The sequence below is a fragment of the Vombatus ursinus genome, unplaced genomic scaffold (genome assembly GCF_900497805.2).
Source record: "Vombatus ursinus unplaced genomic scaffold, bare-nosed wombat genome assembly UNPS02014894.1, whole genome shotgun sequence".
In the NCBI taxonomy this organism is placed as follows: Eukaryota; Metazoa; Chordata; class Mammalia; order Diprotodontia; family Vombatidae; genus Vombatus; species Vombatus ursinus.
The window spans coordinates 4,741,871-4,761,677 of NW_020954672.1; the positions used below are offsets into that span (position 1 = coordinate 4,741,871).

General features: G+C 49.0%; 1 protein-coding gene across 1 annotated transcript; it reads left to right on the top strand.

Moving 5' to 3' along the window:
• The first annotated feature begins 1,458 nt into the window (after positions 1 to 1,458).
• Positions 1,459 to 13,846, top strand: NFATC4 (nuclear factor of activated T cells 4). Its single transcript, XM_027842938.1, has 10 exons — positions 1,459 to 1,673; positions 2,949 to 4,047; positions 5,825 to 5,987; positions 6,606 to 6,805; positions 7,896 to 8,068; positions 8,501 to 8,641; positions 10,956 to 11,011; positions 11,291 to 11,417; positions 11,787 to 12,362; positions 13,292 to 13,846. The coding sequence occupies exons 1-10, from the start codon at positions 1,568 to 1,570 to the stop codon at positions 13,357 to 13,359; spliced, it is 2,709 nt and encodes a 902-aa protein (XP_027698739.1). The 5' UTR covers positions 1,459 to 1,567; the 3' UTR covers positions 13,360 to 13,846.
• The last annotated feature ends 5,961 nt before the right edge of the window (positions 13,847 to 19,807 follow it).

Sequence of the window (19,807 nt, forward strand, 5' to 3'; positions counted from 1 at the left end):
CCCCAAGCCTGCCCAGTCCACCTCCCCCCTTTCCTTCTTCTCCCAGCTTCCCGCTCCCATTCCCCCCTCCCACACTCGATGCCTGGTTCTCATTAGTGTAATGAGCTCGGCCCCCGCCCGGCGCTGGAGTGTTTGTAAATGTCTGACCTGGGGGCCTTAGTCAGTTAACCCGTTCAAGACCGAGGACTGGGACAGGGCGGGCAGCACAGCTGGATAATTTGGGGATAGAGGAAACTTGAACTCGTTAGGAGAGGTTTTAGCGACGAGTCGTTGAGGAAACTGAGGGTTTCCTGGCCCTAGCCACACATCTCATTCTTAATTTCTCTCTTCCTAAGTCACAACGTCTGAATTTCGGCTACTTTAATACAGCCCGTCTTGGTCGCTCCAATATATGTTTTCTCGCTTTCTCCTAGCGCCCGGATGACAGGTGTTGGTCCTCTGGGCCACCTAAGCACCAGTGGCCAGGGAAGTCGGGTAAATCTAGCCAAGATTACAGGAAGAATTAGAGAAGGCTTCAGAGAAGCCGATCTCCTCCCTCCCCCAAGCTGGGGAAGTCAAGCCTAGGCTCTGTACCGGGTGGGTAATGGGGAAACAGGCTTACTGATGAGGTTAATTAATGCCACTCCCTCTTGATGGGGACTGCAGAAACAACAGGAAAGCTAGGCCTGGATGGCTGTTCAGTGGCCAGTTGCCGTAAACTCTGGTCCCTTCAGCTCTACCTCTTCCTGGGAGAGCTTAATGAGGCTGCAACCCTCATTTCCCCGGGGCGGGGGTGGGGGTTGGGGGGGAGCAAGGGGAGGAGTGATTACTACAGAAGAAGGGGCTGACTGTTGTGGTAAGGGCTTCTAGTACCGGCCCAGACTTCGGAGCAGGACCATTACTCCCTAGACAATCCCTAGAATCGAATGGATTGTTCCCTGTAGCAGTCAGTAGGGTGCTGGGTCTGCCGAAAGGGGAGTGGGACTGCGTGTATTCCACCTTACATCCAGGGGAGACCCCGTGGGAGAAGAAAACATAGTTGCGGGGGAAGTTGGAGAATACTTGAGGACCCAGTCCCTAGGGGCACAGTGACTTGGAGGCTTTAAGAGGTTCGGACCTAGAAATCCAAACCGCTAGGAGAAGGGGCTGAGGGAAGCGGGAGGTCAGGTTGGGCAGTGACTGTCAGGGCCATTGGCCAATAAGCGTCAATAAGATTGTACCACGCGGAGGAGTGCAGGAGGGACCATTTTCCAATTCATTTTTTTTTTTTTTTGGGGAGAGGGGGGGGGGGGGAGAAAACGGGGGGGGGGGGAGGGTGGATTGGGACGAGGGGCGCGTGGTTTTCCCATCTCATCCCAGGAGGAGGAGCTGGAGCATCCCGGACAGCCAATCAGAGACAGGCTGAGGGGGGGCCGCTTTGAAGAAGTTTGGGGGAAAAAGTTTGGAAAAGTTTCTATAATAAAGAGGGGGCGTCGGGAGGGTGGAGGCGGCGGCGGCGGAGGGGGCAAGCCCCGGGTGAGGACACAGAAGCCCCCCCCTCACCCCTCCCTAGCCCCGAGTAGAGGCCCTAGGGGCTCTGGCCAGATCTATGGGGGCTGCAAGCTGCGAGGATGAGGAGCTGGAATTTAAACTGGTGTTCGGGGAGGAGAAAGAGACCCCCCCGTTGGGGCCAGGGGGGCCTGGGCCTGGGGAAGGTTAGTGCGGGGTCGGGAAGGGTTTCGGGGTGCAGGGAGGGGGGTTGGAGGGGCTTGGGTCTGTGAGTCTAAGGGGCTTGAGAATCTTTGGGGCGGGAGGAAAAAAGGTTTGAGGCAGCCTTTAGAGGGATTCCGTGGGGCTTGGGGGTCGTGGAGATGGGGCTGGGGGCATGGGCACCGCTTTTTCCTTTTTAGGTCGCGGCTCGGGTGGGGGGTGGGGGCCGGCTGGTCCGCCGCGCACCGCCTCCCGCGCCGGCTGTCACTGGGATGGGGAACTGGAGGGAAGGAGAAGGGAGGGACTGACGAATGGACGTAACCGGGTTGAGATCTGAGGGACATGGGACACCCCCCGGGAGAAGATGAAGTCCTGCCTTGGGTCGCATCCCATCCCATGCTTCCCACCAGAAAGCCTCTAGGACGGGGAGACGGGACAAGGCGGGACGCAACAGGACTAGGGTGGAGGGGGAATCTCAGGTCCCGCCGGAGCTCCCCCTCCGAGCTTCGCGGGGCGCCCCCCCCTCGTCTGGCCGCAATGAGAGGCAGATGGCTGGGAAGAGCCGGGGGCGGCGGCCGCTCCTCTCACGGAATCCACGGCCCCCCTCGATCCCCCTCCCAGTCCCGGCACGCAACCACCTTCTCTCCTCCTCCGGATTTGGGGGAAGGGGGAGAGGGGAGACCCCGCCCCTCTCCACCCACCCCCAGTCACCACAGCCCGGGTGCCCCCTCCCCCTTCTTCCCTGGGCCCCCGGGGCCAGGCCACGGTTACGATGGTAACAGAGGAGCCTGCCAGCGAAGTTTGGGGGTTTGGGAACCGCTGCTAATTGGGTTCATGTGTGTGTCGCCCCCAGCCCCGCCCAGCACCGCCCTAAACCCTTCTCTGCTCTTAAGCCTCACCCCAACCAAACCCCTCTTAGTCACTCCCCTGAAGTCTAAGTCCCCACCCTCTTCCTTAAGGCCCCACCCTCTGGAAGCCCACCTTGGAGTTGAAGGTATCTTGTTCTCTGGTACCCCGCCAGGGTTCAAGCAGATAGTCTGGTTAGCAGGGTGGCTTCCAGAGCTTCTGGAACACCTGTAACTGGAGGGCATGTCTCCTTTGTTGTCATGTCCGGGGTGCTGCAGACACCCCACCATGTCGTGGAGCCTGCGGGGTAGAGAGAAGTTGGGTAGTCAGAAGCCTCTGTGGGACAAAGATTCTATCTCTTGCCCCCCCCCCCCATTTTCTCTGTCTTACCTTCTGCCCTTTTCTGCCTTCTTTTCTTACCTTCTCATTCCCAGAGCTGGACACAGAAGACTCCCCTTCTTGCTGCAGTCTGGCCCTGGGTGAACCTCCTCCCTATGGTGCCTCCCCTATTGGCATCCCTCGGCCCCCACCATCTCGGCCAGGCATGCATTCCCCACCCCCACGGCCTGCACCACCACCTGGTACCTGGGAGAGTCAGCCAGCCCGATTGGTGAGGCTGGGGGGACCTGGTGGGGGACCTGGAGGGGCTGGAGGGGGCAGAATCTTGGAGTGTCCGAGCATTCGCATCACCTCAATCTCCCCCACACCTGAACCTCCACCTTCACTAGAGGATACTCCAGACACCTGGGGAGATGGTTCTCCCCGTGATTATCCACCACCTGATGGCTTTGGAGGCTACCGAGAGGCTGGGGGTACTGGCAGTGGAGGCTCCTTCTTTAGTCCCAGTCCTGGTAGCAGTAGTTTGTCCTCCTGGAGTTTCTTCTCAGATGCCTCTGATGAGGCAGCCCTATATGCTGCCTGTGATGAAGTAGAGTCAGAACTGAATGAGGCAGCTTCAAGATTTGGCCTGGGGTCCCCACTACCCTCACCCCGGGCCTCCCCTCGGCCTTGGACCCCTGATGATCCCTGGGGTGTATATGGTCCCAGTCCTGGAGGTCGGGGGCCTGAGGACAGCTGGCTGCTCCTTAGTGCCCCAGGCCCAGCTCCAGCCTCCCCCCGACCAGCATCCCCTTGTGGCAAAAGGCGTTATTCCAGCTCTGGCACACCATCCTCAGCCTCCCCTGCCCTGTCCCGTCGAGGAAGTCTAGGGGATGAAGGGCCTGAACTAACTCCACCTCCACCACCACCCTTGGCCCGGGATCCTGGCTCCCCTGGCCCCTTCGACTATGTAGGGGTCCCACCAGCTGAGAGTATCCCCCAGAAGACCCGGCGGACATCCAGTGAACAGGCAGTGGCATTACCCCGGCCAGAAGAGCCTACTCCATGCAATGGGAAACCTGTGCCAGGTGGAGAGGAAGTTGTGGCCCCTCCTGGACCTCCTCGAAAAGATGCACCTGGCATGGACTACCTGGCTGTGCCCTCCCCACTGTCCTGGTCCAAGGCCCGCATTGGGGGACATAGCCCCATCTTCAGGTGAGGGTATCAGAAACCCTTCTCTGCAACCCTGGGGAAGGAGAGGCAGCGGTCTGCTTCTGCTGAGTGAACTGGCAGAGAGAAGGGGATAGGGCTGAAGAAGGCTTCTCTCTTCCTGCACCAAAGAGGTTTTTCTTTGCCTGCTTCCCACATGCTAGACTAGAACTAACCTAGTAACGAAAATGGATATTTATGAATGAATACAACTTTACAACTTAATTTCATGCTACTTTATTTTGATTTTTAAAAATGCTGTTTTTCTTAACCCTTCTACCTATCAAGATCCTTGTTTACTTATCAACTTATCTAGAGGCAGCTAGATGGCACAGTGGATCCAGTGTAGGAACTGGAGGCTGGAAGAATGGAGTTCAAATCCTGCCTCAGATGCTTGCTAGCTATATGAACATAAGCAAATCATTTAACCTCAGTTCGCTCATCTGTAAAATGGGTATAATAATAACAACTACCTCTCAGAGTTGTTATTAGGATAAAATCAGATAATATGTGTAAAATGCTTTGCAAACCTTAAAGTGCTATCTATATAAATGCTAGCTAAGAATAATAATAATAATGATAATAATGATCTCTGCCATGTCTGGTTGAGTTGACCCAGACTGAAAAAAATAGGTTGGGCTCTCTTCTGGGTGTCTCTTGTCTAGATGGAAGTTTGGAGAAGACTTTTGTTAAGATTCCTTCTCATGAGCTTTGTAAGAGCATATCAGTTCGCAAGCCTTCATCCTAGGCAGTCAAGGTGACAAAAAGGACTCTGCTTTTACAGCTTTCAACATAGTCAGAAGAGACCTCTTCGAGTGAGAAGAATGTTGTACCTGGAGTCAGAGACTTGGTTTTGAATTCCAGCTCTGACAGTAGTTGTTGTTGTTCAGTCATTTTCCAGTCATATCCAACTCTTCACAACCCTATTTGGGGTCTTTTTGGCAAAGATACTGGCATGATTTGCCAGTTCCTTCTCCAGCTTATTTTCCAGATGAGGCAACTGATGCAGACAGGGTTAAATGACTTGCCATATAGTAAGTGTCTGAGACTGGATTTGACCTCTGACACTAGCTACGTAACTTCTACAGGCTGTTTCACTTCTCTGTGACTCAGTTTTCTTATCTGTGAAATGGCAATGATAACACACCACCTATCTTGTGAGGTACCAGGGAAGTGCTTTGTAAACTTCAAATTACTATATAAACATGAGTTATTGTTATTATTTTTTTTACCATTATTATTGGAAAGAACTTTAGACTGTGAATCAGGAGGCCTGAATTCTTCCATTAACTCACTATATGACCTTGGTCAAGTCACTTAACCCATGTGACTCTTAAATTTCTTCATTTGCAAAATAAAGTTGTTTCTATTATGTGATCTCTAGGGTCTCTATCAGCATAGATCCGTACCTTTATCTTGTTTCTATTTCATATTGAAGTATAGAGTGATTAGAGAAAGGGTTAGGTTTTCTGTGTAAGGAAGTGAAAAGCCTAACTTTCCTTCCTAACTCTCTAACCCCCAGTGCTCTAGAGCTCTAATTTCGGGGGCATGGAAGAAGCAGAGAATACACTTGCCCCTGTCACGTTGCTACTTTTTCCAGAGCCCTGAGAGGATCCAGGTGTTCTTTCTCCTGTGTTCCTCTGTAGCTGTTTCTCTCTCTGAACTCTTGGGGAGCTCAGGGGTGGTGGTAGTGGGGGCGCTGTTTAGGTCAGGGTCAAGGTGATCCAGATTTTGAGTCCACGGAAAAGGGAAATCAACTTTCCTTTTCCCTCCCCTGCCCCAGGGCCTCAGCACTACCCCCCCTGGACTGGCCCCTGCCCAGCCAGTTTGAACAACTGGAGCTGAGAATTGAAGTGCAACCCAGAGCCCATCACCGTGCCCACTATGAGACAGAGGGCAGCAGAGGTGCTGTCAAAGCCACACCAGGGGGGCACCCTGTGGTCAAGGTAACCAGAGGATTGATTGAAGGAAGGATTCTGTCCCTTCCCTGCTCCCAGCCCCTAGGACAGATGGGCTCCAGCTGTGTAGCCCTATAACCATGCCCTTTCCCACGATCCCTGGCAGCTCTGACCTGCCTGGCCGGCATACTGGAGGAGGGGCTAGGCTGTTTCAAGGAGGAGAATGAAAGTGGGTACTCTTTCTTTCAGATCCTCTGATACTAATCCCTCCCCATTCCCCCCATGCCATTTTCCCCTCATTCCATCCCCTGGGAGTCTTTATGATCCACTCTGGAGAAGGATTGTCAGCTAGATGTTAGGGGTAAGGTTGGACTGAAGGCAAAGGTCACTGGGAATTAGATTGTCACTACATTGAGTCCAATGTCTCCTTCAATTTTCTCCTGCCATCTCCTCAGCCAAGTCTGGGCCCTTCTCCAAGAGCAACACTCTTACTCCAGGCCATCTTTTCCCAATAGCCCATGTTCTATCTCCCTTGAGAAATATATTCCAGTTTTTCTTTTATTTTTCACCCCCACCCCCAATCCCTGGTGGTCTAAAAATCTTAGGATATATTATAGATGTTACTGTGGTAAGCCCTAATTCATGGCCCCTGTTTCCCTCCACTAGCTACTAGGCTACAATGAGAAGCCACTAACTCTGCAGATGTTCATTGGTACGGCAGACGAGCGGAACTTGAGGCCCCATGCCTTCTACCAAGTGCATCGAATCACTGGCAAGATGGTGGCCACAGCTAGCTATGAGGCTGTGGTCAGTGGTACTAAGGTGCTAGAGATGACCCTGCTCCCTGAGAACAACATGGCTGCCAAGTGAGTTTTCATTTTCAATCTTTAGGGCCAGCAGGGCCTGGGGACCAGGAGCCTTCAATGGGACCCAGCATCCAGGATCAGGTCATTCATTCCTCTTCTTCCTTCTTTTCCTTTCCCATACCCCTTTCCTCCAAAAAGGGTTAAGAATCTGTCCCTGAGAATGTGCTCCTAGCAGGTAGGACAGGGATCTTTGTTCTAGGTCATCAAATCACTTGGAGAAGCCTATTTGGGGATGAGATGGAGGGAGCCATTGGGGGTGCTGTGGGGGTATCCCCTCTGCCTTTGGAGATTGCATTTCGGAATAAGTGTATCTAGTTTCCAGTCCTTCAGAAAAGTCAGGAGAAATCTTTCAGGGATTACAAAGGGAATATATTTGTTAGCCAACAAGTATTTATTAAGCGCTTACTAGATGCCAGGCACTGTGCTAAGTGTGCTAAGTTTGAGAGATACAAAGAAAGGCAAGTTCTTGTCCTCAAGAGTTCATAGTCTAATGGGGAAGATAACATGCAAATAATTAAGTACACATAAGATAGATACCTACCAAATGGAGAGTTATCTCAGAAGACTGGCACTAGGAAGGGGGTAGAAGGGGCTGTGAAAAGCCTCCAGCAGAAGGTGGGGTTTGAGCCAAGCCTTAAAGATGAAGGAGGGGTGGGCGAGTGTTCCGGGCATGGAGGGCAATCCAGGCAAAGGCAACAGTTACGGGGATGACGTGTCATGTGTGAGGAACAAGCAAGAAGGCCCACGTCATCGGCTCATAGAGTGTGTGCAGAGGGACAAAGTAGAAGAGGACAGGCAAGATGGGAAGGAGACAGGTTATGAAGGACTTTAATTGCCAAACAGAGGGGTTTACACTTGATCTTAGATGTAATAGGGAGTTGCTGGAAGTTATTGAGTGGGTTGGTGGTTGGGAGGGGGAGGGAAATGATGTGGTCAGGCCTGAGCTTTAGGAAATCACTTTGGTAGTTCAGTGGTGGAGGAATTGGAACGGGGAGGGTCTTGAATGTGTTCCCTTGGAGAAGTTCATTTTGACCCAGGAAAGAAAGAGCAAAGGGGTCCTTAACCCTTTTCCCTGACCCCACATGGACAGCATTGACTGCGCTGGAATCTTGAAACTTCGGAACTCAGACATAGAGCTGCGCAAGGGGGAGACAGACATTGGACGAAAGAATACAAGGGTCCGGCTAGTGTTCCGTGTCCACGTGCCACAGGGTGGAGGGAAGGTCGTGTCGGTGCAGGTGGCTTCGGTGCCCATTGAGTGCTGTGAGCAAAGGGAGAGGGCTATGTCAGGGTACTCCAAGAAGAGTGTCTAGGTCTTTCTCTCTTCCATGTTCTCCTGCTTATGCCCTTCCTATCATCCCCCTCCTCCATTCACCTTTCTGCCTATCTGTTTGCAGAAGCCTCTTTTCCCATGAGTCACCTGCTTGTCTATGGATTCCCCTCCACACAGCTGGGATCTTATAGTCTGTTTTCCTGGAATCCTCTGTCTGCATGTCCATGGATCTGCTGGGATGCCTATGCCTGCTTCTCCCTAGCATGGGGGTGAAGGGTAGGATTTCCCCTCTGAGTCCCTAGTGGATTCTGTGGCCCAACTCTAGAATCAGGGAGTGGTGAATCAGGAAGTGGTGAGGGAAGGGAGAGGCTGCATCACATTCTCCATATCCTTGCCCAGACTCTCATTCCTTTTGGTTGCAGCCCAGCGTTCAGCACAGGAGCTACCCCAGGTAGAAGCCTATAACCTGAGTGCCTGTTCTGTTCGAGGGGGTGAGGAGCTGGTGCTGTCAGGAGCCAATTTCTTGCCTGACTCCAAGGTGGTTTTCATTGAGAGGGGCCCTGGTGAGTACTCAAGGGGGTGAGTAGAACCCAGGCTAGAGAAACATAGGAGTAAGAGTGAGGTCCAGTGCAATGGGACAAAGATTAGGACTTAGGGAAGTGTTGGAATTCTGGAACAAATTACCCATATGATTCTGGGTAGGTGACCTAACTCTCTGAGTACTCAGTTTCCTTATCTCTAAAATGGATAAAATAAGTATTTGGGAAAGCTGAGTAAAGTGCAAAAGTTAGAAATAATTTTTATTATACTCAAATTCTCTCAGCAGACTGACTGCCCTCCTCTGAACATGCTTCGATTTGTCAATGCTCTTTCTGAAACATGACACCTAATATTTCAGATGATGTTGAAACAGCAGGAAAGATAGCACTGCTGTCGTTCTGGAGGCTTGTTTTAAATTTATACCATTCATCTATTAGAATCTTACTATCTAATTCTTTATTTCTCTCCTCAAGGACTTACTATAATTAAAGGAGTGCCAGCCTGAGGATGGTTGGCTTCCATGGGGTGGTAGTAGATGGGATGAGGTTCCAACCCCCACCTTTCAAATTTTGAGTAGCCTCTCCATTCTACACTGTAGTTTCATAGCACAGAACATGCTGTGAAACAGAGAAAGGCTCATATGGTTCCCAAAGATGAAACCTACACAGAGTTTTGGTGGTGGGTGGAATGGGAAAGCATTTCTGGGCTAGGATGGTGAGGCACATCTGGAGAAGGGGAGCAGAAGGACTTCTAAGGGCCATGCTTTCCATTCTGGGACTTTGAAGCCCTAGACATATGCTTCTATTTTTTAGTTTCCCAAGAACCCTACTCCTACCATAGGTGGAAGACAGGCTCTACTTAAGCTTAAGGTCTAGTTAGAACCAAATCTAGGGTATATGTGGGTCTTGTGGAAAGAGACTGGGCCCTCATTTAGATTGTGCCAGCTCTTCCTTTTTCATTTGCCCTGTGGTCCAGAAAAGAAGATTCCAGTGCCCCCAAGTGATGCTTTTCATATTAAAGAATATCCTGGTTTCTACCAAAAGGCAAGCACTGTGGAAGCCATACCATCATATTAAGGTTGATGAGTTCTGTGTCTGGATCTACCACTGACTCTGGATTGGATCTTTCCCTCTTCTTGTCTTCCATGTAACTTTCTGCATCATAGTAACAACATCGAATCTGATTCCTGGGACACAGTATCTTAATTTGGGAAAGCACCCTTAGAAATCACTAGTCTAGCACTTGATCTCAGACCTATGGACATGATGGGGGTCTGACTGTGGTGGGATACTTTCCTGTCCCCCAAAGTCCTACTATGTAGGTGTTCCTTTATTAAAACAAAAATCAAATGGGATCAATAAATCTTTACAAATACATTTAGATTTAAATGTAAAATTTAAATCTAAATAGATTTAGATACAAATAGATGAATTGTGTAAATGGAAGATAACTTCAGAATGGGTGCTGCATACTAGGAAGGATATTGTCAAATGAATGTATAGAGGAGGGTAAAATGGGATATCTTGCCTGAAGAAGTAGCAGTCAGGGAGGGAATGGACATGATGGCTGCTTCCAAGCATTTCAACGACTGTCATCAGTTAGATTGGTTATACTCGATCCTGGAGGTGAAAAAGAACTAAGACCAGTGTGGGTCAGGTGTACTTTAAAGAGAGACAGGTTCAAGTTTGGAAGTTTCATGTTTTAACTTTATAATCCTCCCAAAGTGGAATAGTTCTTAAGAGGTAGTAGGTCTACCATCGCAGGAGGCCTTCAAATAGAGCTTGAATGATCACTCATCAGGTATGTCGTAGAGAGGTTTCCTGTTCAGGTATTGTTGTTCAGTCATTTCAGTTATGTCTGACTCTTCATGACCCCATTTGGGGTCTTCTTGGCAAAGATACTGAGGTGGTTTGCCATTTCCTTCTCCAGATGAGGAAACTGAGACAAACAGGGTTAAGTCACTTGCCCAGGGTCACACAGCTAGTAAGTATCTGAGGCCAGATATGAACTCAGGAAGATGAGTCCTCCTAATTCCAGGCCCAGCACTCTATCCTCTGTACCATCTAGCTGCCTATTCAGGTGTGGATTGGATTAAATGAGTTCAGAGGTCCCATCCAAAATCGTGATTCAATGAAACATGAACGTTTGAGTTGGGGATACACTGAACTAACTTTTGGTTCCTCTGGTCATAAGCCGTCCAAATTTCCCTTCTGCTCCAATAGAAGTAGTCCAGTAACTGTTTTGGGGTTCCCTTTTGCGTGCTTCTGTCTTCTCTCTGGAGTTGGGGGGGGCAGGGGCTCCTGAGCAGGGCTTGAGCTCTGTGTCCCCTTCTCACAGATGGAAAGCTGCAGTGGGAGGAGGAGGCCACTGTGAACAGGCTGAAAAGCAATGAGGTAATATGGTATCCTTGGGGGACTCCCACTTGCTTGGGGGAGGTGGATAGCCCGGAAATTCCGCACTGCTCAGGCTCAGTAAGCCTTGTGGGCTTCTGAAGTTCTACATTCTCTCCACGAGGGGGCAGCATGGTAACCCGGGAATTGGATATCTCCCTTTGAGAATGAGTTCTCAACAGCAGATGAAAAAAGGCTAGAGATCAGAGTTAGTGTCCTTGGAAAGGATTGTTGGGCTGTTCTCTGCTTCTCATTTCTCCTCTCCTTCCTCCCCGCTCCCAGGTGACACTGACCTTGGCTGTGCCCGAGTATAGCAATAAACGAGTATCCCGACCCGTGCAGGTCTATTTCTATGTCTCTAATGGAAGGAGGAAAAGAAGTCCCACCCAGAGCTTCAAGTTCCTACCTGGTATGATGGCAGGAGGGCATGAGATCCTGGTGGGGAGGTGGGGAAGCGGGGAAGCTCATCGGTCCTTGATGAGAAAGAAGTGACAATAACCCTGATACAAAAACTGGGCCCCGGAGTGTCTGCCACTTGGCCAGTCATTCCTTCCTCCCTCCACACCCCTTCTCCCCAGAGAAACTACCTCCGTCCACTCCAGGGATAAATGAAGGAGTGGAGACAGCTCAGGAGAGCTAAAGAGAACAGAGTTGTGTTGGGATCCTCAGTGGCAGCGAGGAGGGAGACAGTGAGGGGGGCAGAATGCCACTCACCTAGGACCACTTGCTTTTCATTATTATAAATGTGTTCTTCATGCTTCCCTCTCACCAACCCCAGTGATCTTCAAAGAGGAACCACTCCCAGATTCATCAATCCATGGTTTTCCTTCAGCTCCTGGCCCCCTATTTGGTACCGACATGGACTTCTCACCACCCCGGCCCCCCTATTCTTCTTATCCCCCTGATGATTCCTCCTATGAACCCCCTTATTTGTCTGAAGGGTTCAACTTTGGGACACCCCCACTCTACCCTCAGACAGGCCCTCCTTCCTATAGGCCTGGCCTGAGGTTGTTTCCAGAGCCTACTGGGACTCCTGGCTGCCCCCGTCCTCCTCCCCCTAACAACTTTCTTCCTAGACCATTCTCTGCTGATCCCTATGGAGGAGGTGGGGCACCCTTCTCCCTGGGGCTGCCTTTCCCACCATCAGCTGCCTACCAACCCCCACTGCCATCCTCTCCTCAACCAGAGGGGCCCTTCTCACCCCAGGGTGCCCATCCTGCTGCTGAGGGGTATGATGAGGTGGGGTCAGGATATGGCGCAGGAGAGGGAGCCCCAGAACAGGAGAAAGACAGGGGCAGCTATGGCAGTGGCTTCCGAGAGAGCGTCCCCATCCAGGGCATCACATTGGAAGAAGGTGGGTGGGTGGGGTCTGGGTGGGATACATATCTCTGTGTCTATGTCTTGTAGTTGGGGGTGGCTATAGCCAAATAGAATGGGTTTAGGTTTTTTTTGGTAACAAAGATCTATCTTCCTGGGAACTGATCCTGCTAGTATTTGAGGGTGGGCTAGGATGAGGATGCAATAGGGAAGGAGGTTATAATGATCTGGAGGTCTCCTCTGGATTCTAATGGCCCTTTTGCCAAATTGGGGCTAGGCAGATTCTGGGTTACCCTCAGTGTATGTGCACAATGAGGTTCCTTTGGTCTCTGAGTATAGCTGCCATGGAGGAAGTGTGGGGTCACCCCAAACTCAGGGGCACATGTGATGCTCTGTCCACCCCCCACACCCATTGAAGCCATTCAAAGTTCTGTGGCTGCTTTCCCCATTCTAATGTCCACTGAGGTGGAGGGTAGGGAGAAAGGGACCACCATTTGCTGCTGCTTTTGGCTAAGATTTTCCCCTTCCTCCACAAATGGATGCATGAAATCTCTCTCCTTCTTCAAACGTGGTGGTGAAGGTCTGAATTAGCCATCCATTCAGATTACTCCTACCCCTGAGTGAGGCAGCATACACAGCACCCTACCCTGTGGGCTAAGGGGTGAGGGGAGGAGAGAAGAAGTCCAATGTTAGAGATCAGGGCCAGCTTTCTCTGCAGTAGTGGAGATATGATAGGGAGCTCAGAGAACCTCAGTGGTGGAAGTGGGATAGCTTTTGGATAACGGACTAGGATCTAGTCCAATTCTCTGTTGGAGAAACATAGACATAGTGGAAAAGGATGCCTTGAGTTTGGCATAGGGCCTTAGAGTCTTAGATTATGGCCTGCCTAGCGAGGTCTGAAGCCTTTGGGGAGAGAGGGGACCTATTCCAACTTCCTTTGGCTCCTCATCTCCTTCTCCCTTCCAGTGAGTGAAATCATTGGCCGAGACCTGAGTGGCTTCCCTGTGCCCCCTGGAGAAGAGCCTCCTGCCTGAATTGTTGCTGTGGTGGTGTGCTCCACCTGCCCCCAAGCTTTCTCTGCCTGGATGGTGGCTCCTGCCCTCCCCTCCCTCCCTCCCTCACTGCCCTTCCTCCTTCCTCCCCTTTCTCCCCCCTATAGTTTTGGGGTAGAGTCCTCCTCTGGTGCTGCTTCATTCTACCTTTGGGTTCCTGGCCCCGACCTCTAGCCCGGGGTCTCACCCCACCAAAGTGGTGCTACTTAGGAAGCCCTGGTGGCAGTGAGGACAGGTGTGGGGAGAGGGACTAGACTGGGGTGGGAGGTTGGAAAAAGAAGAGGGGGAAGGTTAGAGGGAGGAGGAGGAGCCTAGGAAAGTACAGGGAGCTTCTAGGGGATGGTCTCCTTGACTAGAGAGAGAGAGTGATGACTCCTGGGCCTGGTAGAGGGGACCCCTGGGGCTCTGGTTAACAAGGGTAAGGGGTGTATATAGATAATATGTACAGGATGTGGTATATTGGATGGCAGGGGAGATTCTGTATTAATAATAAACTGCTCATTGGTTAGCATAATTGACTCAGTTATTTTTTTGGGGGGGGGGTTGAGACAAGCTATTCTCTAGCCCTGCTTTCAGGAAGCCAGTGGGATTGGAGAGAGAGGAAGGTTGGGTGGGTCTCCAACTGCTGGCACTGAATCCAAGAGTTTCCTGGAGGAAGTGAGCTGGTGAGGGAAGGAATCGGAGACCTGCTTTGTTGAGGCTCACAGGGGTTGGGAGTGGGAAGGTGGGGACGGGGGGAGTTGTTGGTTGAAGGAATGTTTCTCTTTAAGGCTCTGGCCAGGAAAGAACTATTTCACTAGAACTACTGAACTACTACCAGACAGAGGGCTCGGAGAGAGGTGAAAATTCAAGCTTTAGGTTTTGCATCTGGCTCCCACTTGAGGCAGAAACCTTGAAGATTCTGAATGTGTAATTCATCTAGGCAAGGGGCATTTCATCACCTGATGGGGCCTACAGACCAATGTCCCTTCCAAGCTCCGAGATTGTCTTCAAACCCAACCTTATTGTTTTATAGAGGAGCAAACAAGACGAGTGGCAAAATAACTTGTCCGTGGTGACAGTCAGTGGTGGAACCGGGACAAGAACCAAGCCCAGGGATCTTTCATAACTCAGTCCAATTCACTGAACACTTGAAGCTGCCCTTCCTCTGTGATGCTACCCTTAGCCTGAGGTCAGCGGGATCTGTGTTCTTTGAACTGATTTCCTAGAAGTGTAGATGTATTTACTCTAATATTCCCAGCCCTGGTGAACACACACACACACACGTAGATTACAGCTGTGGACCAGAGAGGAGGTACCTGGTCCGACCCAGCACTGACCTCCTTGGCAGGATACTCTGGCAAGCTTAGCTAACCCCAGAATTTCACTATCAAGAGCACCGGCGCCCTCTGTAGGTCAAACAGGAGCACCCAGGGATCTTAGCCAGTCGTAAAATCCTTTACCAGTGATAAGCCCCAAGTGCCATTTTGAATGTCTTCTCCTATACTTAGATGTAGTAGCCCTGTGGTTTTAGTCCCTAGGGTTGGTTTGGGGAAGGGTGGGGACCCCTACGAGTACTTAACATTACAAGGCTATGGAATATTCTCAGGTAGAGAGTGGGATCCTGGGTTGTAAAAAAAATATATGAATGGCTTACCTTTATTAATCTAATAAAATGACTACTACATTCTAGGCATTGTGCTAAACTTGAGGGATACAACGACAAAAGTGGAATCCTTGTCCTCCTCAAACTTGCATTCTTACTGGGGAAACATATCCATGTAGCAATCATAGACTCTGGCCCTATTCTCCCAGAGTAGTCAATTAGGTTGCTTCCTCAGGGTTCTAGGGCTAGTTATCCCATGAAATGTTGGGGGGGGGTGGTGGTGATGTGTGTGTGTGTGTGTGTTTCTTCTCTAAAACTATTGGCTCAAATCCCCATTCCAGTATATTCCAGCCCCCTCTGTCATTAGTGATTAGTGACTAGTGCTCCAGTTCTATTTAACCAATTAATATCAATTAGCTTTTAAAATAAATATTTACTTCAAAGATAAAAATACGAGAACTTAAGTTACAAACATTTCCCCTCCAACACTTTCCTCTATATCATCCCTGTCCCTGGGGAAAGCGGACTTATACTTAACACAATTTCTACCTAGCATTCACTCCATCAAGTTCATTTCCAGATGGTGGCATGTTTGATGGATGGATGAGTGCGGATCTCTGCTGCTATTATACTGGGCCAGGAAAGTATGGCTTTTGGCAAATTCTGGCATGGACTCCAGCTCTCAGACTTTGGTGATTCACTCTCCTGACCTTTTGAAGCTCACAAGGTCATAACCATCTCAAATCTCCTTCCTCTAAAACAGGAAAGAATAAATGCAAAGAGGTCTATATTTATGAGACCACATGTCAACCTTAAATGGGGAGGGCCCTAGCCCTCTCGCCTTGCAGCATTGTCTCTCTCACCAGAGCTCAGCCAGGCAGGATAAAAATTAAGAAACTGGGATTGGATAACTAGTGCCTTTTGAATTCGTCCTTGTTTCAGCCTACATAGGCAATCAAAAAAAGTTCTTCTTCATCTCATAGTTACTGGACCTGAACCAGTTAAAGTTGATGCAAGCTCAAGTTTATATGGAAATTACATCAGCAGAACATACTACACATGGTCATAAAGACCAGGCTTATTGGTCATAAAAAAGTATATGCAAAATGATTACAAGGTAGTTTTTGGAGGGAAAACACTAGTGGCTGGGAAGAATGAGTTCTCAGGAGGATCTGCTCACCTAGCGTTGGTGGACCCTAATCAATGCATCTTCTGGAAGGCTTTGCAAAGGACCTAGATCCCAGGGGTGAGTGTGGCAAGAGCTGGGTCGGGGGTTTATAGGGTGGCTTTTGTCTGGGAAGCCAGTAGTCTGGAAGATTCTCACATCTCACTTCCCTGGCTTTCTGTAGTATAAATCTGTGTTTTTGGTGGGTTGGGGGTGGGTGGGGTGCTTATCTCCCTTCTTTAGATCTTAAGCACTGGTATACCCAGGAAGCAGTGAATACAGAGACTGGATAATTGCCCCAGTGCCCTCTCTTTGGGTAATATCCTAATCATTTCTGTGTCCAGAAACCCCCTCTGACCATTTAAGAACTTTTGCTTAACATCTCCTGTGTGCAAGGCGTTGTGCTAGGTGCTGGGCCAGAGAAATGCCGTGATAAAGACAATTTGGTTCACCCAGCCCCACTCCTTACCACCATGAAGCTCTTAATCTAGTAGAGGTGGTGAGTACACATGAGACTACAAGGCGGAATGAATTAAGTGCCATTGAAGAGGTTAAACAAAATGCAATGAAAGTTCAGAAGAGATCATTCTGGCTAGAGGAAGGCTTTAAGGCTTTGAGGGAGGTGTACAGTTTCATCAGGAAGAGATGTGGGGGAGGTAGGTAATCTTGGGAGAGGGAACTGAATAAGCAAAAAGTTTGAGGCAGGGAGGTTTAGTGGACAGATGGTTGTATTTGGAGTCAGAGGACCTGGGTTCATAATCTGACTCTGTCACCTTGAGCCAATTACTTAATTTCTTTTGGCCTTAGGTTTTGTTTTTGTTTTTTAATCTGTAAAAGGATGGGTCAGACTTTGGTGTTCCGTCACTTCCGACTCTTTGTGACCCTATTTGAGGTTTTCTTGGCAAAGATACTTAGAGTAGTTTGCCATTTCCTTCTCCAGCTCATTTCACAGATGAAGAAACTGAGGCAAACAGGGTTCAGTGACTTGCCCAAGGTAACATTGCTCATAAGCGTCTGAGGCCAGATTTGAACTCGTGGAGATGAGTCTTCCTGACTCTAGGCCTGGTGCTCTGTCCACTGTGCCACCTACCTCCCCAAGAGTTGGACTAGATGACCTCTAAGTTCCCTTCAGACTAAATTTATGCTCTTAAATGCATAGTGGGTACTAGAAACAGAGAACAGTCTGCTCTGGGTGGAGCGTGTGGTGTCTGAAGGGAATTAGTAAGACATAAGTTTGGAAAGGGGAGAGTTGGGCTTGATTTTGGAGGCCCCTGAGAATTAGGCTAAGGAATGCTAACTGTATTTTGTAGGCAGTGAGACTGAAAGTTTCTGAGCTGGGAGATTGTATGATCACAGATGTGTGTTGGACAGATCAATGTGGCAGTGGCGAGAAGGATGGATTGGAGACAGGAGAGACTACAGTCAGGTAGGTCACATTGGAGGGCATTGGAGAAGTTAGAAGCAATGAGGGGGGTAGCTAGGTGGCACAGTGGATAGAGCTCTGGCCTTGGAGTCAGGAGGACCTCAGTTCAAATCCAGCCTCAGACACTTGACACTTACTGGCTGTGTGACCACGGGGCAAGTCACTTAATCCGGATTGCATCACAAAAAAACAAAATAAAACAATGAGGTCTTGAATTAGGGCCGCAGCAGTGGAAACAAAAAGGAAAGGACAGACGAAAGAGACTTTATGGAAGAAGAGTGGCTAGGATGCGGATGTTAGAAGAGTTGACGTTGACTGAGATCAGACATCGGTAAGTTAAGAGGGCTAGGTTTTTTTTGGGGGGGTGGGGAGAGAGATAATTATCTCAGCTTTGGAGATATTGAATTTGATGTGCAAATGGAATGTTCAGATGGAGACATCTAGCAGGAAGTTAAAACTATGGGTCTCAAACCCAGAGGAGAGATGTAGGTTTCATATATACGTACAAACATCATCATCACTGAAGTGATAATTGAAGCTATGGGAGTGCTTCACGTTGCCAAAGGAAGGAATAGAGAGAGATAAAAGAAGAAAGAATGATGGCAATGATGTCTTGTATAAAACTGACATTCCTGGTGTGGAAGGAGGAAGAGATGCAGAAGAAATAGTCAGAGACAAAGAAAGAAAATTATGACTGAAGTCTTCAATGTCAGAGGAATAGGCTATCACGATGAAGGAGATGATAACAGTCAAAGGCAAGACGGTAGAATAAAATGAATACTGGATTTAGCGTCAGAGGGCTTTGCCACTTAACACCTTTGTCAATTCTCTTAACCTCTCTTGGCCTCAATTTTCTTATCAATCAATTAAATTAATGTTCAATTCTACAAAAGCTAGTAAGCACCTACTATGTGCAAGGTATTGTATTAAAGGCTACAAAACCAAAAATGAAACAGTCTCTTCTCTGGAGGAGAGAAGAGGGAAATATATATATATATATTCAGATAAATGAAGATAAACTATATGGGGCAAATGAGAGTACTTGGAGGGGTGGAAAGGGAAAGGGGGAATCAGGAAAGGCCTCAGCCAATCAGTCAGTCAGTGAATTTAGCTTTTATTAAATGCTTACTAAGTGCCAGGTATGGTGCTAGGTACTGGGGATACAAAGAAAAGCAACAACAAAAAATAAGAAACAAAAAGAACCAGTTTGTTCTCCAGGAGCTCACAGTCTAATTCAGGGGTGGAAAACCTGTGGCCTCAAGGCCACATGTGGCCCTCTAGGTCCTCAACAATCCCCAGGGCTTGTTCTGTGAAGTGGATTCAGTCAAAGGGCTGCACTTGAGGACCTAGAGACATGTGGGCTTGAGGTCGCAGGTTCCCCACCCCTGGTCTACGTACTGAGTACATTCATGCCAGGTTTGGGTGGTGGGAGCAGTACTCTGGGTAAAGATAGAGAGACTGGAGAAGGGTTATCTTTTACATGAAACAACTAGTAGATCAGTTTAGTTAGAACTGTATGAACAAGAGTTATGATATGTGTGAAAAGTTGGGCTAGAGCCAGATTGTGAAGGGCATTAAATGATGAAATAAGCAAATGTATGTGTTATCTTAGAAACAATAGAGAACCATTGTAGCTTACTGTAGGAAACTAGGAGGCACAGGGAATGGAGTGCTGGACTTGAAATCAGGAAGACTTATTTTCATGAGTTCAAATCTGGCTTCAGATACTTTCTAGCTGTGTGACTCTGGGTAAGTCCTTTCATCCCATTTGCCTCAGTTTCCTCATCTGTAAAATGAACTGGAAAAGGAAATGGCAAACCTGTCTTTGTATCTTTACACTTTAGTATCTTTGCTAAGAAAATCCCAGTTGGAGTCCCGAATAGTTGGACATGAAAACAAAGTAGCTTATTGAGCAGAGGAGTGACATGGTCAAGCCTGTGCTTGAGGATGATTATTTTGGTAGCTTGTGGAGGATAAGCTGGAGAAGGTAGAGAATGAGAAGAGGGAGACTGATTAAGAAGCTATTATAGAGGCCTAAAATGAAGAGGTTGGACTAGAGATCTAAAGTCTGGAATCTGCGGTAGTCAAGAGGATAAGCACTGAGACAAGGCGATTGGGTTTGGCAGTTAGGAGGCCACTGCTGACTTTTGAGAAAGCCTTTTCATGGGGTGGAGGCAGGGACTTGCCTGAGCTCTCCCCCAAACCCTTCCAAATACCTTTAAAAATGATTCTAAGCAAACTCTAGAGCAGCAGAACT